Genomic DNA, 17,075 nt, shown 5'->3' on the forward strand with positions numbered 1-17,075 from the left:
TAATCTAAAGCGTGTATGAAAAAAGACTACTTGGGAGTCACCCTAGGGAAATAAGCATTAAGAAGTAACAGTTACGAATGGCCGATATTTACGTTTATCCTTTATTCCTTGGAAGTTCACCGGGGAATTTCTCTGTTAGGATAAAAAAATCACCTCGGCGAACGTTTTTAGTTGTACCCCACTCACTGTTACCTTAGATAGGAGATAACGAAGGCTGAGGGAAACACCGAGAAAGTGGAACACTCATCAGAACCAGTGCATTAAGAATTTCACCATTGCCATCTCGTGGGACACATACACACTGGTGCGCAGTTCTTGAAGCCTGCTGGATGCTGCCTGTTCGTATTTCGTCACTCGTTCGTACTCGCAAACCCATCAGTTGAATTAATCTTTTCCGGCAACAATACTGCTCTCATTATTGTGATGAATTGTATGAGGCATTTTTGACTTAGATATTACGTTGAAAATATTAATTCCTCTGCCAAAGTCGATGACAAACCCATTGTTAGTTGTCGATTTGATAAATTTTGTCACCGGCAAGTTGGAGCACAGGAAGCAATACCGCTATAGCCTAAAAAGAGGGCGAAATTGAAACAAAATCAGAAGCAAAATGTAGATTTTTTTGGGCTACTTGTACAATTGTACGAGCAGTTCATAAACTCTTCGGCATAATGAGCATCATAGTGGACATACACGTCCTGTGGCCAAGTCCTGTGCTCAATTGGTCCAGCCGGCATCTGGACTTCAACATCAGGAATACAATTACAGCCGAGTCCGTGCAAAACAGTAAGCCGAAGTAATCAGCCCATGCAGTATCAATCGCTCTCATATACACACAAAATTAATTCCTTGAGCGGAAGTGATGAACTGAATCAAAGCTATTCGGCCTTCCACCCCATTGTATTCGGATCGATCTAACACAATCTGCCATCTGGTACCACCATCGATATAGGCCTATGATGCCAACACAAGGCCTGTACATCTACCATACCCCTTTGCATTTGCCACTCCGCTCCGAGGCTGTGCACACGCGTTGGGAACTCCAAGTGGCCGAAGTGTGCACCAGTTGTGGCGGGAGTTGCCGTATCCCTTTCGGTAGTATAGGATTACAATGGCGTCCTCTGGCAGTACCCAGAGGTTTATAGAAGTGGAGGAGGAGCCAAACTGTTGTCTTAAATACATTACAATCATTGTTCGGACATGGGGTATTTTAACTGCGGGAGGTAGGTGAAATTTTCTATTTTCTCATTATTCGTCCCCTGCCAAGTCGGCATCCACCATTTATAAAAATACGAAGTACATGCATAATGTGATTGCTAGCAAGTATTACTCCAGATACGAGTGTGTATACATGTAAACGAAACTTTTCTTCCATGCTGCTCCATAAGTTGATAAAAAATCAGGCCTACCATAACCTGTATGTCATTAAAAATGCTCTCTAGTCATGTTATTCGGCCGGGTTAACTTAAAATTTGGGGTACCCGCATGAGTCATTAACCCTGGTGATTCGTCCTGTCCGAACAAAATGGCCTTAACAATGATATTCGTATGATGCCCCATTCGAAATGTCATTCGTCGTCCGAATTACTCCTCATTGGGGGAAGGACGAGGCCAATCCACCAGGTCCGCGGAGTGTCGTCAACACTGCTAGTATGGATGAATCCGCATCCACTTAATACCCTAATGTAAAGATTTAGCAACATTCTTATTCAAGATAAACCTTAATCTCAGCAGATGAAGGTATGGAGCTTTCAATGGAAGCTTTCGTCTACCATTCCACCTGCAAGCCTTATAACATAAACGATGGGTTTTCAGCACTTCGACATTCCACGTAAATCAAAGTCGATGTATAGTGGACCTGAGCATGAGCTTTCTACATTTAACAAATCTTATACGGGGGTTTGAAATTGCTTGTGAACATCTGGTCCTTGTGTCAGTACTTGATTTGATGATCTATCATTACATTATGCAGCTGATCAAAGGGAATTTAAGTCAATTTTCCAATGCAAACCTACAACAGAGCGCTGTGACCATCGTTGCCTTCCGGTTGCATCCAGAATAATATCCGATGGCCGGTTCTAATTGAACCCACGTCTGCTTTTAGAGTATTTCGTTTCGATCGCTCATCTTCGGTCAAAACCATTTTTAGTATTTCCACATAGATTTGTTGCTTATTGAATGAGCTGATGTTCAGGACGTTCCTCACACTGTGGACCTCGACATGCATTACTCACTGTTATTCATGTGTGTAATTAGACTATGATATGTACCAGTATACACCATCCCTACCATGTTCGGGTTTAGTCTGGATAATTATGACAGCAGGCTTGCACTTATTGTGTAAATTAAAAACGCTAAGATAATGGCAAGAGAGATGGATAAATGAATAATTTGTTGTCAACTGCACATATGTGCTTGGAAGCCATTCACTCATTCTCGAAATTTATTACTTCACTAATGGACATTGTATACTCCTTTCGATTTAAAAATCAAGGATGGAGATTCGATATGCAATGAATAGCAAACACCGGACTACATTTTCGAACTGGAACAGCCGGCGCGACTATTGATAAATGAATATTTCATCGATCAACGTCGACGTTTTTGACAAGAAGAATCGATGGTCGCCCATAACGCATTGTTAATAAAGAATAATGGACACATTTGCTGTTGGTGTATTCATATAAGTGCCTCAGTGATGTCATTGTTGAAAAGTCAAATGCGGTGCCCCTCCCCAAAAATATTTAAATTGATGAAGTTCTCAAGTTCTATTGGACGAATTCCAAATTCAAGCTTGGAGGCGAACCTGGCGCTAGATGTTTTCACTGATGTTCCGCTAACAGCAGTCGTATTTTTGGTTCTCACCTCGGGGCCAAAAGTATGTGTGCTGGCTTTCAAGTCATGTCTTTTGGCACAAGCGTAAACTAACTTAAAACCGTGAATATTTCGAGACTGAGGAATGCAAATGGTGAATTCGACATTCCCTGCAATCGACCATATAAACGGAGGGAATCTGAGGTCTAAGTGTTCAGTAAACATGCGAGTCTTGGTTAAACCATAGAATAGTGTAACATGGTATGATTGGCTTGGTTCGATGGGACCATATGAGAGTTCTGCAATACACTTTTGTAAATGAATAGCTCATAACTCAGTCTCTTTCGGTGGTTTTTGTTGGTATCGGTAACCTAAGAGTTGCCACAAATGAATTACATGACCTGCCTGCACTATATTAAGCCAAGCACAGTGCCAGACAAGTAAGCGTTCTGTTTGAACGCCCTTTGTATTCTCGATGTATGCGCGATGTGTATACGGCACGTAGTTCTTCTACACTACAATAGAGAATGAACCATTCTCACCATATAATACATTACATCACCTGATTACAGTGCACGAAAAACACCCGGCAGTGCTAACCGAAAGCGATTTACCATACTCGGGTACACTGCATGTACTTTGCCCGACCATTAGATCAGTACATATCATCACTGCAGCACTTCTATAGATGCCCGTGAAACCATACTAAGATTATTCGCACATTTCATGTACCGTACCATAATATCACATTAGTTTTCAGATGGAACCTCATTGGTACCGGGCAGCATACACCAAGAATATTCCGACACGTAATGTAGACTAGCCAGCAGCCAGCTTGGCACACGATCACAACAGAATAACTTCAATCCTGAAGCACTCATTGTCACACATATCATGCCCAATATATCATTAAGATTCGCCTGTTCAATGTGAGATTCACCAAACAAAATACCACACCAAAATTCCGATAGCCATGTTTCGCACACCAAGCAGACCTGCAAACTACAGGCCCACCACTCATACACAGGTGCGAACACACAATACATGCGTTCGCCTTGTTCTCCAGCCAAGAACTAACATTGAATACGTGCATTATGTTACATTACGTCATCATCAAGGGTGAGCGCGTCCAGTCATGTAGTCTGCTCATATGATTAATAACATACCATATCTCGCGAACTAATGGACCAAATTCAATGCGGTTTTCAACATATTGTCAGAAATTTTGTTTTCTATTCATTACTTATAGCAGTATTGTGATTTAAAAGGTTTTTCGTTATTTTAATCGGCAATAAGAAAGCCTTACAAAAAACTTTTTTATTTTCATTTTTTGATATTTTTTCGTTTAAATGAACACAAAATTATAAGACATTTGGCAAGTAGTTCATTAAAAACGAGCAGGCAGAGCTGCATATGTAGTTATTTAAAGACAGCTCACTTTCAACATAACAATAGGTGCGTTCTAGTGTGGATAATGGCAAACAATCAAGTACTTCCCAGTGCATTAAAGTGCATTGAATTTGTTATATCTCCAGAACAGCTGTTCGATTTTGATGAAATATGTATCAAATATCTTCGAATTTTGTATTCTGTCATTATAGCGAGAAATTTTTCAAAACAATCGAAATAAATTTTGATTTTGTGAGAGTGTTCTAAATGGCTGATTACTGAATAAAAATCGTATGCGATCACATTGATGTCATAACGAATGATTCAGAAAGATAAAGAAAATATTTGACAAATCCCCATTGGATTCATTTACGTGGTGCATTAGTGTGTGAGATATCGTATGAAGCAGTTGATATACAGTTAATTTTGTGATAGATCCTTATGGTTTACCTCAGACGAAGTAGGTGAAGTAGATGTTGATATTGATATAGACTGTACGTTCCCTCAACGACCTTATACTGTTCTCACTTCGTGATGAACATGGTTAATGCGTGATGCTGTACATTGTACCACATACTGTTAAATGCATTGATAACCAAAGAAAAACCAATTACCCCAGAGCTACAATTTGGTCCTTGCCCAAATAACAGTCATGTACTATTACTATTACAGCGATTGCCACTGCGATGGTATTTGATGACTAGAGGTTTCTATTACATGAAAACAGCTTCAAGTGCCACACGCAATTTGTAATAATCCTCATATGGGCCATAAGGAGCGGATGATGGCATTTGCTTGTAAGAATGAAACTCTCTCTTAATAGTCGTTACCTGTGAGTTAAAGATGTTAAACATGACAGAACTAATTAATTAGTATACATTTTTTTACTTCAGTAAATAGTCATGTGTAACATTGAAAAAAATCATTCGTGAAGAGACTTCCTAACACTTCTATACAGTGATTACCCGGTACAGTATATGATATATCATACACCCACCCATAAGTCTATTGATCGATCAAAGTCTGTGCAATGAACTGCATATGGTCTTGTTGACATGGATTGATCACTAATCTGAATATCTAATTCTCAAGTTGGCCTGCTGCTTGCTTGAAGGAGTAGTGAGAGTTGAAGATGCATAAACAGATAAGCTGCATTTTGTGGTCATGTATTTCATGAGTCGATATGCGAAGCTGATTCTGAGGTAGTGGTCAGTTATTGATAGCACGATCTCTCCACTACTGACAAAAATGTTCGTAATAGAATCTATGTCCATCATCACCAGTCATTCATGAATAATTGACACTTGATACTGTAAAATAAATTTAAATGAAATGCTCCAAGACAAATTTCTCTAATGCAGTGTCTGATAGATTCGCCAGCAGATACCGTGTAAAATCTCAGTGAAATTCGATGACAATACTATCCAGTGGTATCAAAGTACATTCATTCGGATAATTTTTTAAAGGACCAGATGCATGATATATGCGATATACATACATTATAGTTCCTCTTCTGTTCAGTAGATATCTCTCTTGGTACATTACGTCACATTTCCTCGTGGGAAATGAATAAATATATTGTATATCGATTGAAGACATGGTATTGATTTGACAGCAAATTATACCTGGGACTACTGCAGATCAAGCCACCGCGGATCACTGATGATGAGCGGAGACAACTGTGTACATTCTCGAATTTTATCAAAGCATTGATCTCTAGAAAGAAAGAATGTGTACCAGCAACAGCTGAATTGAATCAAAACAATTACTGTCAAAGCTGTTCATAGAGTTACACATTGATGAGTTGGGCTTGCATTAAAATAACGTGGTAGCAGCTGGGCCTGAGCACACGGTCTATCTTTTTTATTTACAGGCCGAGTATAAGCGCGTTTAATTAAAACCACGGCATGCAGGTCGTCAACAAAAAAGAAAGTGCAATCTATAAATACTTTATCATAATGGACCCACGCCTTTAAGTAATGAATTGAATGGTGAGATTTGCCAATTTTGATGCTAGAGCAAAAAGGTGGCCAAGTTGCTTTTTTCATTTCTAAAGATGGGCAAAATCATCGAGGTTAATCGAAAATGCACTGAACTTTCTAGCTAGCTCGTTTTTGGCCATGACAACCTTTATTGTAATCACACTTTACCCATGCCGACTTTCCGGCGGTGAACATCACCCCTAAAGTCTCCTCCTTTCGCCGTTAAGGATGGTGATTCGCAAAATGCCAGCAGATCGGCATGCACTATATCTTAACGAAAGAAGTTGCCCACTGTGACTCAAATGCCACGTTACCATCTTCGTACTTGGACACCCTTAACTAAAATGCCACCATATACAAAGTTGTAATGCGAGATCAGATGCAAGTAAAACTACAGCTTCGATGCACATAGATCTACACGCTACACGTTTGTTACTTCATGTATGAGGTCCTGAATCTAACTGTACTCTGTTGAGTAATTTTGTTGCTTATTTATGATACCGATATCCCTAACAAGCGATAAAGCACCAGTGATGACACTGCCTAATGTATTTTCAATAAGATCCTAAATTCTGCTTATATATCCTCACCAAAACCATGATCCGATACCGTCTATAACGAGGAAATATCTTCATTGGACTACTATGTCTTCCACATCGTTTGTTGTTGTAAAAAATCAGGTATAAAATCATTCTCGTTTTGCTTCCAGCGTTACTTGGCCTGTCGATCAGAAGTCTACAAGCAGACCACACCAAATATATCGGGTGGTATATCCTGTAAGTATCAAATTCTTTTCTTTCTTCCCTCTGATCCAAAATAACAACCCTCTTCTTCCCATATTGCAGCTCTCTGGGGAACTTGTATCAAGCTATTACAACTTCATGCCGGATTAAAATTCCTAGGATGGTATTTGCTGTAAGTTGGAGATTTCACACACATCGCTTTTGATGTTGTTTCTTCGTTTTATATCATGATTGAAGACTGATGTTCAATGATTATAATCACATTCCTCGTGTTAAAAATAGAGGTATAGACATCATCTAATGTTTTTGAACGATCGTGCAGTGAATTTGATGTATCCTACATGAAGCTGCTATTATACATCGAACCGACCCAAAACGGGTTCCTACAAAATGAAATGTTGGGATCTTGATGCAACGAGTTTTTGTTAAGTATTTTACATAGCATTATTGGCTCGAAGCCGATATCATTTGTAAAATCACACAAATACACATAACTTCCGAGAATCGGTCTTCCTACACGTTAGTTAAATAGCGCATCAGTCTTTAATCCTTTTTACGTGTCGTATACCAGTTAAGTTCCAAGCGTTCAGACATCTTGAAATTAACGCTGATCCGAAGCTTAGTATACACGACAATTTTGTTCGACATGTTCGAGGTTTTTGCCTCCTAGATCTTTAACCTCGCGGAAACTGACGTTTTGCATTATTTTCTAGTTATCCGTTCTTGAATTGAATTCTTGAATTTTGTCTCACATTTGTCCTCATATTATTGTTGTACCTTACTTTGTTGACGAGTTTGTTCTTGAGTGTACCATTTTGTTTTCCAAAGCTAATCACTGTACATGTAAGCTAACATGATTGCTTCAAATACGATTCATTGTTATCTTTGCCACATTATGTCATCATTCCCTAGAGTTAAGCTCAAGAGGGTTGTGACATTATCCATCCCTTTGATGTTACGATTAAAGGTAATGCTGTGTGTCATCCTGGATTTCGTACATTGTCCTTTTGACTCGCAGTGAACTCTTTGTGATGTTCTTGTAACAATCTAACCCTTGTGCATTGATAAAGAATGCACTTGCACTGCATATAGGCAATGGTAGACTGACGTACAGAAGATGATTTGTGTAGTAAAACTCGCAAGGTAAGATCACTGCACCGGGTGTTTTTAAGAGTTGACCAAAAATCAAAAGTACCAAGTACAGAAACTATACCTGTTTTTCTCAATATACTTGTAGAGTAGACGCAGATTAGCTTAACTTGGAAATTACCTTGCCCAGTCTTTGATCGTACTTTCCAATTCTAAATAAGTCTTTTTAGGGCAAAGTCTCGGCCAGAATGCCAGGCATAATCCCTGTGTCATGCGTGTTTCCCATCACAAATATTCTCAGTTTTCTAGTAATGTGTTGTTGAGTCGCAGATTGCATCGGAAACACGCCATTACCACGCAATATCCAGATTACTCTCTCATTATTTTAATATTAGAATTCCAAGCTGTGAGGAAACGCTTTTTGTTATGGAGCATTACAACATTAAGACAGCCTTCGTGCTGTCACAGAAATGAACCTCAGCCCCGCTGCAATTTACGTTTTTCGGGAGATATCCATGTTGTGGACGGCAAAATCGATAGTCATAATCTGTCGTGATAAAACTGACCTCTCGCCTAAGCGGCAGTAAGAGTATGTTGACTATTATAATTATGTGGTAGACTGATATGTTGTGGGGAAATGTGAAATAAGCCTAAAAAGGTCATTTGACGTGTTCATGGTGTTGGTGTATTTGGAGGCGTAAAGATGGTGTTTCATGTCAAGTCCTTTAGTCGTCTGTCGGCAGCGTCGTCGTTGGCCTGTACTGCCCTACGATAAGTTATATGCTGGCGTACCCTTGGTTCTTGCGACAAGGCCAAACCACCTGTGCTTCATCTTCTTGGCAAAGTTTAAGAGAATGTCATGTCATGAGAAAATCATCAAGTTTGGCTAAAATGGGTGTTCTGAGTTTAACGAACAGCTCGGGAAGCATTACACCAGTACTTTCGTCAGTGTCAAACAACTGAGTCTTTTCCAGTCTGCAAACAGAAAGATTTACTGATAACGCAATTAGCCTGAACAGACTACAGTGAAATTCCTAATGGTGATGAACTTCCGTTGCAATCAGCGTCCCCAGACAAGGGGACTTTACCATTACCAAGTTCACTCGAGCCATTCTGACGCTGTGTAATGGACAAGATCAATAGCACTTTCTTGATCACGTTGTTACGGTGCTGAAGAAAGAGGAGAGTGCTGCGGTAGATTCAGGCGAGATTCGCTCTTAGTCAAGATATGCCAAATGAAAGTGTATTTAGTTTACAACAGTATGAACTGAAAATCCACAATGATCGCCTTCCCTGATGATAACTACCACCCCTAATTACCTGTCATGAATCGAATCGATACGGACAGCTGTTTAATGGTCCTGTGCTGTTGTTGAACATCGGCCCATCACATTCTGACTCAATCTCAAAGCACGAAGGAGACGATGTCTTGTTTACTCAACAACATCATGTTAATAGCAGCAGTAATAGCTATTTGCCTTTGGTGTCAATGATGACTTGCGCAGGTGCCTTCCTAGATAGACAAGATTCGACAGGAGACTGAAAATGGCGATATATGTGGCATCAGGTTAGGTACCAGCCCTTAAGAGCAACTTGAAAGGAACTTGGATTTCATGTCACGTGTGGTGATGAACATAACCAAGATTCCCCAAAGCACGTCCCTGCGTATAAAACCCCATTATTAATCGAAAAACCAACACATGTCTAATTCAGCTATTGTTTATAAAGCTCTAGTGTCTTATCACAAATGAACATTCGGCCTACCAGTGCAGAGAGAATTCCGCCACAAATATTTTGTATTCTAACTGCGTTCCTTTGGACTGTTCATAAGATCGAAAAGAACATATGGCATTTCCCAGACGGGCCATTAGTTTAGTAATGGCCCAGTAGAGGAATTCGGTCAGGGCGAACAGTGAATGGCAGACAAATTCGTGTTATTAATCTTACCCTTGCGGGCCCACCGCGTGGTTGGTGATCAGTAAACAATTGTCTTCGTCGTTTCTGTGACGCAGAGAGTGGGGTATAGGTCCTAGCCTAAGAAAAACATTTTCCCAGTCAAGGTTTTCTCCATGGTTTTGTCATCCTGAAACCACACCCTGCTAAATCGCTTTTGGAGCCGCCCTGGATTGTGCCTCCAATAATTCAAGATGGCCGCCAAAGATCCAAAATGACTGCCTCTTGCCTCTTTCAACTGCCATTGATATTGATCTCATATCAAACGTATGAAGAATTCCCAATTTGTTCCATATGACATATGGTCAGTAAGCAACACTCTTGTATTTGTCAAAAAAACATGTTGGTCTCCTAAAGTTGCATCTGTTGGCGCTCATTAGCAGCCAGTACATGAGGGCGCTGCTCTGATGGGCCGAACTCGATAGCGACGCTAGAAGCGATCAATGATGCGATATAGTGGTCCTAAATCGCTACACTTACCAGTCACTCGATCTATACCACAACAGTCTATGTAAGCAAGTCCGATATCACTGTGCCGTTACAAAAGTCGGAAACACAATGATGTTCACCGAGATGGCAGTAAAGGGAGTCCGTAATTTATGATATTTGTCTCCATTCCACAGCGTTAATGTTCAGCATGCATGGGCCGCGGGTCTGTGATGCAGAGAGTTACGATGTTTGAAACACTAACACACAAATGTCATCTGCTAATACCTTCTGGATCAATTGCCGTGATGCAGCTCTTCTCCAATGACCGTTGAATTTCGCAATGTTCTTTTTTTATTACTGGGGTAAAACGCCAAGATGACGAGTCTGTTCTGTTCCAAATGACTCAGTCCCGTGATACAGTCTATCACGCCATCTTTGCCTTGACCAGGCGTTGGTCAGCGACAAGGTCATCGGTTCATGGGACGCGCATCGATGAAGTGTAGGGTAGGGAATGCCAACCCTTCTCAGTATTGTATACATGCTTCCCGAAATTGGTGGCTTGCATTGGAACTAACTTTTTCCCTCTTGTCCGTCATTAAAGGCATTCAAGTGTGTTGGTCAACCATGACTATCTCCTTTGTCCCTCCACCATAAGGCCTAGTTTCCCCTTATGACATTACTATTTCGGAGACTCAGTGCCCCATTTCTGGAAAGGTGTATTACTTCAATGGGATCACATATGACTGTATACACAAAAATGAAAAGTTCCATATCGAGTTGCTGCAAACTATGTACAACATCCCTATTACCAACACATCATGTACATTACTCCACCTTTTCCACACATTCTTAAATTGTTTTTCTCTCTTGTTGCAGGGGCGTTGCTATCGTCGTTACATTCTTTGAGCTGACCTGGCTGATCAACAAGTGTGCCTGCTGCGAGTAAGTGTGAACGTGCAACTGGACATAAATAAATAAAAATAATTTTCAACTTTAAAAGCAAAGCGTCATATTCAGGTTTCGTAAATATCTTCCACAACAGCGTTCGTCATATTTGGACAGTCTGTCAGGTACTAACCAATCAGAGGACAGCTATTATGCCTGTTCGACGCAGACAGCGCGGTCATGATGGAGTACGGGAGTTTTGATTGGTCAATTCCTGTCACCTGATATAAGGTTTTCGGAAATAATACCTTCTTATATGTATATTCCTTACAGGTGTTGTTGCAAGTAAGTTTGTTCAGAGAATTTCATGAAAGGAAATGTCTGATTTGTTGCACATTCTGCCAGCATGTATGGGCGAGGAAAATGATCGAATTGTTGCATACTCCATTCGGGCTCTCTCGGTGACCAAGCAAAAGCTCCATCTAGAAACACGATTATTGACTATTTGAACGCTATCAGCATCATGCTGTTCTCCCATCGCTGTCTAGCTAACTACTGGTGCCGAGAGGGGCAGGCTATCAAACCAGTCAGATGACATAGTTCGATTCTCCAGTAACAATGACTTTGTCAATTGAAGTTGTCAAAAAAAAAGGAAAATATTGCCAGGAAAGTTTTTATGGGAATGCCTAGAAAAAAAATTCATTCATATTATGTATGGGATAGGGAGGTTTTTTTGCATTACATATCAAGTGATCCTTTCCTTTTTACGTTATGCCTTTGATTTTCAGGACAACGGAGTAACAATTTGCTTGAAACCTCTTATATCTTGATTCATATCATTAACGATTTGTTAAGGAATTTATTTTATCAAAATGCACTTTATTTCGTATTGGTGAATACTTTCGAGTTTGCACGAAAAGGTTATCGTTGATTGAATCGATTATATGAATTAAATAAGCATTTTGCCTCCCTGTTTAAATTAAAAATTTGTGCTACTGCATTTCATTGAAATTAGTTAATTATAGGCGAAAATGCCGAAATAAAGACTTTAAAAAAATTATAACGCAATGTAATTATTATTCACTGTAACTGGAATTAAATCATCAGACAACGTAATATTATTCACTGCAATTGGGATTAAATATTGAAACAACAATATTATTCACTATATCCGCCATTTTAGTATGTTCAAGGCGTCAGTTGTTAAAAGAGACAGAATAATTTTCCTCATTTTAGGGAAATTTTGAAAGCTTGGTTTTCCTGTGATGATCATAGTACTTTACTCCTGACGATTCCGACTCTTATTTCCAGTGGAGGATGTGGCATCTGCTGCTGCTGGACAGGTGTCCTATGGATCGACGATTGGAGGAAGACCATACTGTATATTGGTTTATGCATAGCATGTTTCATAATCAATTGGGTCAACCCCCTAGGAATCATAGCCGGTCAGTAGACGTGGACGATTTTCCGTCTAAACGGATGATTGTCCATCAAGACGGTTGATTTTTTGTCCACACGGATGATTTTCAATAAAGGTTTAAGGTTGAGGGTTTACATTTTCTTCTCTCTTTTGCAGTGACCGAAGTTGCTGTTGTTTAATTTGGAGAGGAATTGTTTGGATTGACAACTGGCGAAAGACTCTTCTTTATGTTGCCTTGTGTATACCATGTTTTCTTAAGGGCATGAAAGTGTTAATGGGAGTTGTGTGTGGTTAGTAACTTATTTGCTGGGTTTCATTACAAAACACTCAATCGACAAAATTACTTTTTGGTCAGTCAAAATGACAAAATTACTTTTCGAATGAAATGACGTCATGAGACTGTCATTGTTAATCGGGAGCTTTTGCATCTGTGTATCTTGAACATGGGGTTAGGTCAATACAATGATGTTTTGTAGTGAAACACATAAACCTTTTTCACATTCATTTGCATGTTTTTTTCTGATTTGATAAAATCTGGCAAACTATCAACAGTAATCAGCCAATACCACATCGGTTACTGCACAAATTGCAAAATAAACTTTTAACACCAATGTTACAGCAAGACGAACGTACTCTCACAATTTACCGACAACATCACCTGATTATCAATCACCAACAAAATACTTAAAACTGTACGTTGAGGTGACATCACTGTGTGATTGTTTTGGCGTCATTATGCTCGTCTTAAGGTTGCTTTGGGAATGGATTGGTTCGGTTGACGTATTTCTGAGCGTTGATTATGTGGAGAACGCGTTGTTGGTCGAATTCCAAACGAGTCTGACATTTGATATTGCTAACCGAAAAAAGATGGACCACGGCCGTATATGTATGGTTTTAATGACACTGGTGAGCTAGATTTGTTTTTTCCATTTCAATGGCTTCTTTCAGCGATTTCATTTTCCAATCGTGTTACTAAATTATCTTCCTTTTCCCAACAGGTTTGATATTGATAGTCTTAGCACTGCTGTATCTCGTAAAATCCTTCAAAAACGTCCATTGCGGCAAGAAAAAGCGGAACATTAACTATATGGAGGTGACCAGCCCAACTGTAAGCCTGGTCCAGCACGAGGTGTCACAACCTGCAGAGCAAGACATCTCACACCCCTCATCGCCAACAAAAGATCAAGACAGCGATACGTCATACCAGGGAGGGCAATCACCAACGTCGCCTTGAGCGTCCTCTTTATTCAGTGCCTGGCACCAGATATCCAAAATGGCCGTCTTGGTGCCTGATGTGACGGTCGAGAAATAATTTAAAATAAAAATAAAAAATGTTCTAATATACATTTACCTCCTGAACTCGATTACATGTATGATTTTTTTTACATTCAGTACTTGAAAACAGCTTGCCTTTTGCTGAACTCCGAAGTTCCGAACCAGTACAACGATTCGGTGTTTTCAAGTTCCCTGCAGCGTACTCAAAGTAGTTAGTCATATTTTAGAGCGCAATTTTGAAACTATGCAAAAACTCGTTAAAAAGAGCGATAGATCATTAATACGTCGGTTCAAGGTAGTTTTATATGTAATAAGAAATACGGGTCAGGGTTTTGCAAATCTGCATTTAGTACTGGTACCGGTAAGTAAGAAAGAAATATAACTTAATTTAATTTTATAGACAATCATGACTGAACTTATAATGATTGTCAATATGTAGTCAGAATATTTATTTGGTGCCTTATTTTGCGGCTATAACTGCAAGATGTTTTCATGTTATGAACAATACATCAATAGGAAAAGAAATTGCTGTGAAAAAAAGAAATTTTACAGTGAATTCGAAACGAAGAAGATTCCGAAAAATCCGCGGAAACGTTTACCATGCGGATCGACAGCTTACAATTCGATGGTAAATAAAATGATTTCAACTACTGTACTGATATCTATGACATTTTCAAATGAAAGTTCCTAAATGTTATTCATGCACGAGGTGCGGATGCCACGTAACCCAGGTCACGAATACTAATAAGTTTCGTATTCGTACACATAATCTTGATAATCAAGACTCTTGGGCGATATTGTTCTACAAGAGTTGCCGAAGCTGGATAATATATCAGCTAGGAATCTTGATAACTTCTATTGTGATTTTTGACCGGGGTCGCGAGTATTTTGCACTACGGTGTAATAATCTACAAAAAATACATTCATTGTTGTTCAATAATTTGTTACGTTTGCAATAATTATGATATTTAACTAAGTCTTTCAGTACGCTAAAATAAGTGTACTTAATTTATGATGCAACTACTGTACTTACTTGTATCTTTGAGACACACTGTGTCAATTGTGTGTTGCCTGAATGGAATCAAGTGCCAAAAGTTAAATTATAACAAAAGTGATAGTTTAAGAGATTCGAAATTACAGTATTGTATTTAAAGTCTTTGAGTAATATATTTATTAGATACACTAGTTCCCCCGATCTAAGACCAATTTGTCATGTTATTATCACAATACAGACGCAAAGACCAAGCCGTCATATCTATCGTATGGTGTCTATAACATCTTGAATGGCATCGAGTGAACATGTGCATAATGTATCCCTTTCCCATTCCTTAAACATTCAAAAACGGTCTAGATCGGTGAAGCGAGTGTATTCAGAGAAATTCTATGTAATACATCATGTAGGTACTGGTCATTTCTTCGCATTACAAATCGTATCGCATTCTCAACTATTTATTTTTTAGAGACTAGTTGTCTGCTTTAGGGCATCCTTTAAACCCAGTTTGTTTGCTGAAATACTTAGTATATACAATGTGTTTAGATTAAGTTTAATTGAAGCCCTAATATCGAAAAATCCACATCTCGGATAAAAATGACGTGGAATGAATTGATTCATGTATAATGCTCATGAGGGAGCTTTCGCAAAGCCCTCGAACTGCCAACCCAAACGCCTATCCCATTGTTCGAGATCCTCTTTACGATGTCGAACAATGGACAGGTGTTCACGTTGGTGTTTAGGGGGATTTGCGAAAACCCACAAAATAGTATACAATGCGCGTGCATTTCTAGTACTGAACGTATGTTGTGTAAACGTAGGGCATTTAATTTTGGATTAGGCTGGGCATATGTGCAATAACCTTGAGGATAACGTTCATATAAGAGGTCGATCTGGCCCTTTACCATCAGGATGGGCTGCCGTACAGTTGCACTACTGCAGAAGCTCCCTGCCGGTGTGGCGGCATTTTAATTATGCAATCCTGTGATTTGTGTTAATACTCCCTGGAGGACTTTGAAACAGCGGAGGCGCGGGTCAGAATTTACAGATTTTGTGTTTGTTCACGAATGTTCGGCGCAAGTGAGTCTTTATGCTCGCGTGAAGCCGAATACAAAATCTTGAGATTTTATTCCATCTTGTGCCGACCGGAGCGCTGTTTATTTCAAGTGCATGTTCTCGCTATAAAGTATTGCGGTCGAGGAAAATTTAGAACGAATAGCAGCAAAAATATAAAAGCGAGCCTTGTATACTTTAAAGCAAAAAAACGAGAAAATGGCACTGACTTTGGTTGATCACATAGTACTTTAAATGCAGCCATATAATAAAATGTTATTACACATGCACAATGTACCTCATCTGAAACTTTAAAGTACATGTACCTTAAGAAAACAGACAAAGCTTGACCTGGAACGAGCCATTTCAAACAAAGTTAACTCTTCCCAATCATTTTGTTCCTTTTTCCTTGCAGTGCCATTTTTCGTGAATTGGACTTAAGGCCACTTTGATACTCGTACTTCAAAGCTTCGATTTTCCTTCAAGACGTTAATTTTATAATTTTGTTGATAGTGATAATTTTATGTATATATTGTACATAGTGTTGATCGGGTTATGGGTAATAAATAAGATGGTAATGGATTCCTGTATTTATTTAGTTCTTGTCACTAAGTATATAGTGAGTAAACCACAAAAAGGAGTTTACTACTAAAAATGAAATTGTGGAAAAATAATAGGAATAACAATTTTGATAGAATATGGATGAAATGCAGAGCCAGGTTGTTCAAAGTACATAAGTCACAAAAGTCACGTTATCCTTAACGGTTACATAATGCGCGATAAGTATCCATATTTCGATTCCGTTAAAAAGCCGCTAACGTAGTTTTGAACAACCCAGCCCAGGAGAGAGAATTTGCTTTCAGCATTGCATTCATTTTACGTCAATTTTGGGGAATTGAAAATCCTTTATTTGGAAATTGAATACAAGCATAATCCCGATCATCTAGGAGATGGTTTGTAATTTGTCCAAAATAACTTGGATTGTGTAGGGCATTTTTTGAGCAATCCGATATAACTGGTAAAATGACAGTAATAATTGCGCTTTCAGGTAG

The 17,075-nt window shown here is 39.1% G+C and overlaps 1 protein-coding gene across 2 annotated transcripts; it reads left to right on the forward strand.

Moving 5' to 3' along the window:
- The first annotated feature begins 1,006 nt into the window (after positions 1 to 1,006).
- On the forward strand, positions 1,007 to 16,605 carry LOC135485476 (uncharacterized). 2 transcript variants are annotated; one of them, XM_064767548.1, is made up of 5 exons: positions 1,007 to 1,223; positions 6,895 to 6,961; positions 11,276 to 11,341; positions 12,861 to 12,994; positions 13,703 to 16,605. In XM_064767548.1, the coding sequence occupies exons 1-5, from the start codon at positions 1,112 to 1,114 to the stop codon at positions 13,936 to 13,938; spliced, it is 615 nt and encodes a 204-aa protein (XP_064623618.1). In that variant the 5' UTR covers positions 1,007 to 1,111; the 3' UTR covers positions 13,939 to 16,605. The 2 variants fall into 2 exon arrangements, with proteins under 2 accessions (XP_064623618.1, XP_064623617.1); XM_064767547.1 differs by lacking the exon at positions 6,895 to 6,961 and adding an exon at positions 7,031 to 7,100.
- Positions 16,606 to 17,075: the final 470 nt, after the last annotated feature.

This window comes from Lineus longissimus, chromosome 3, assembly GCF_910592395.1.
Source record: "Lineus longissimus chromosome 3, tnLinLong1.2, whole genome shotgun sequence".
Classification (NCBI taxonomy): Eukaryota; Metazoa; Nemertea; class Pilidiophora; order Heteronemertea; family Lineidae; genus Lineus; species Lineus longissimus.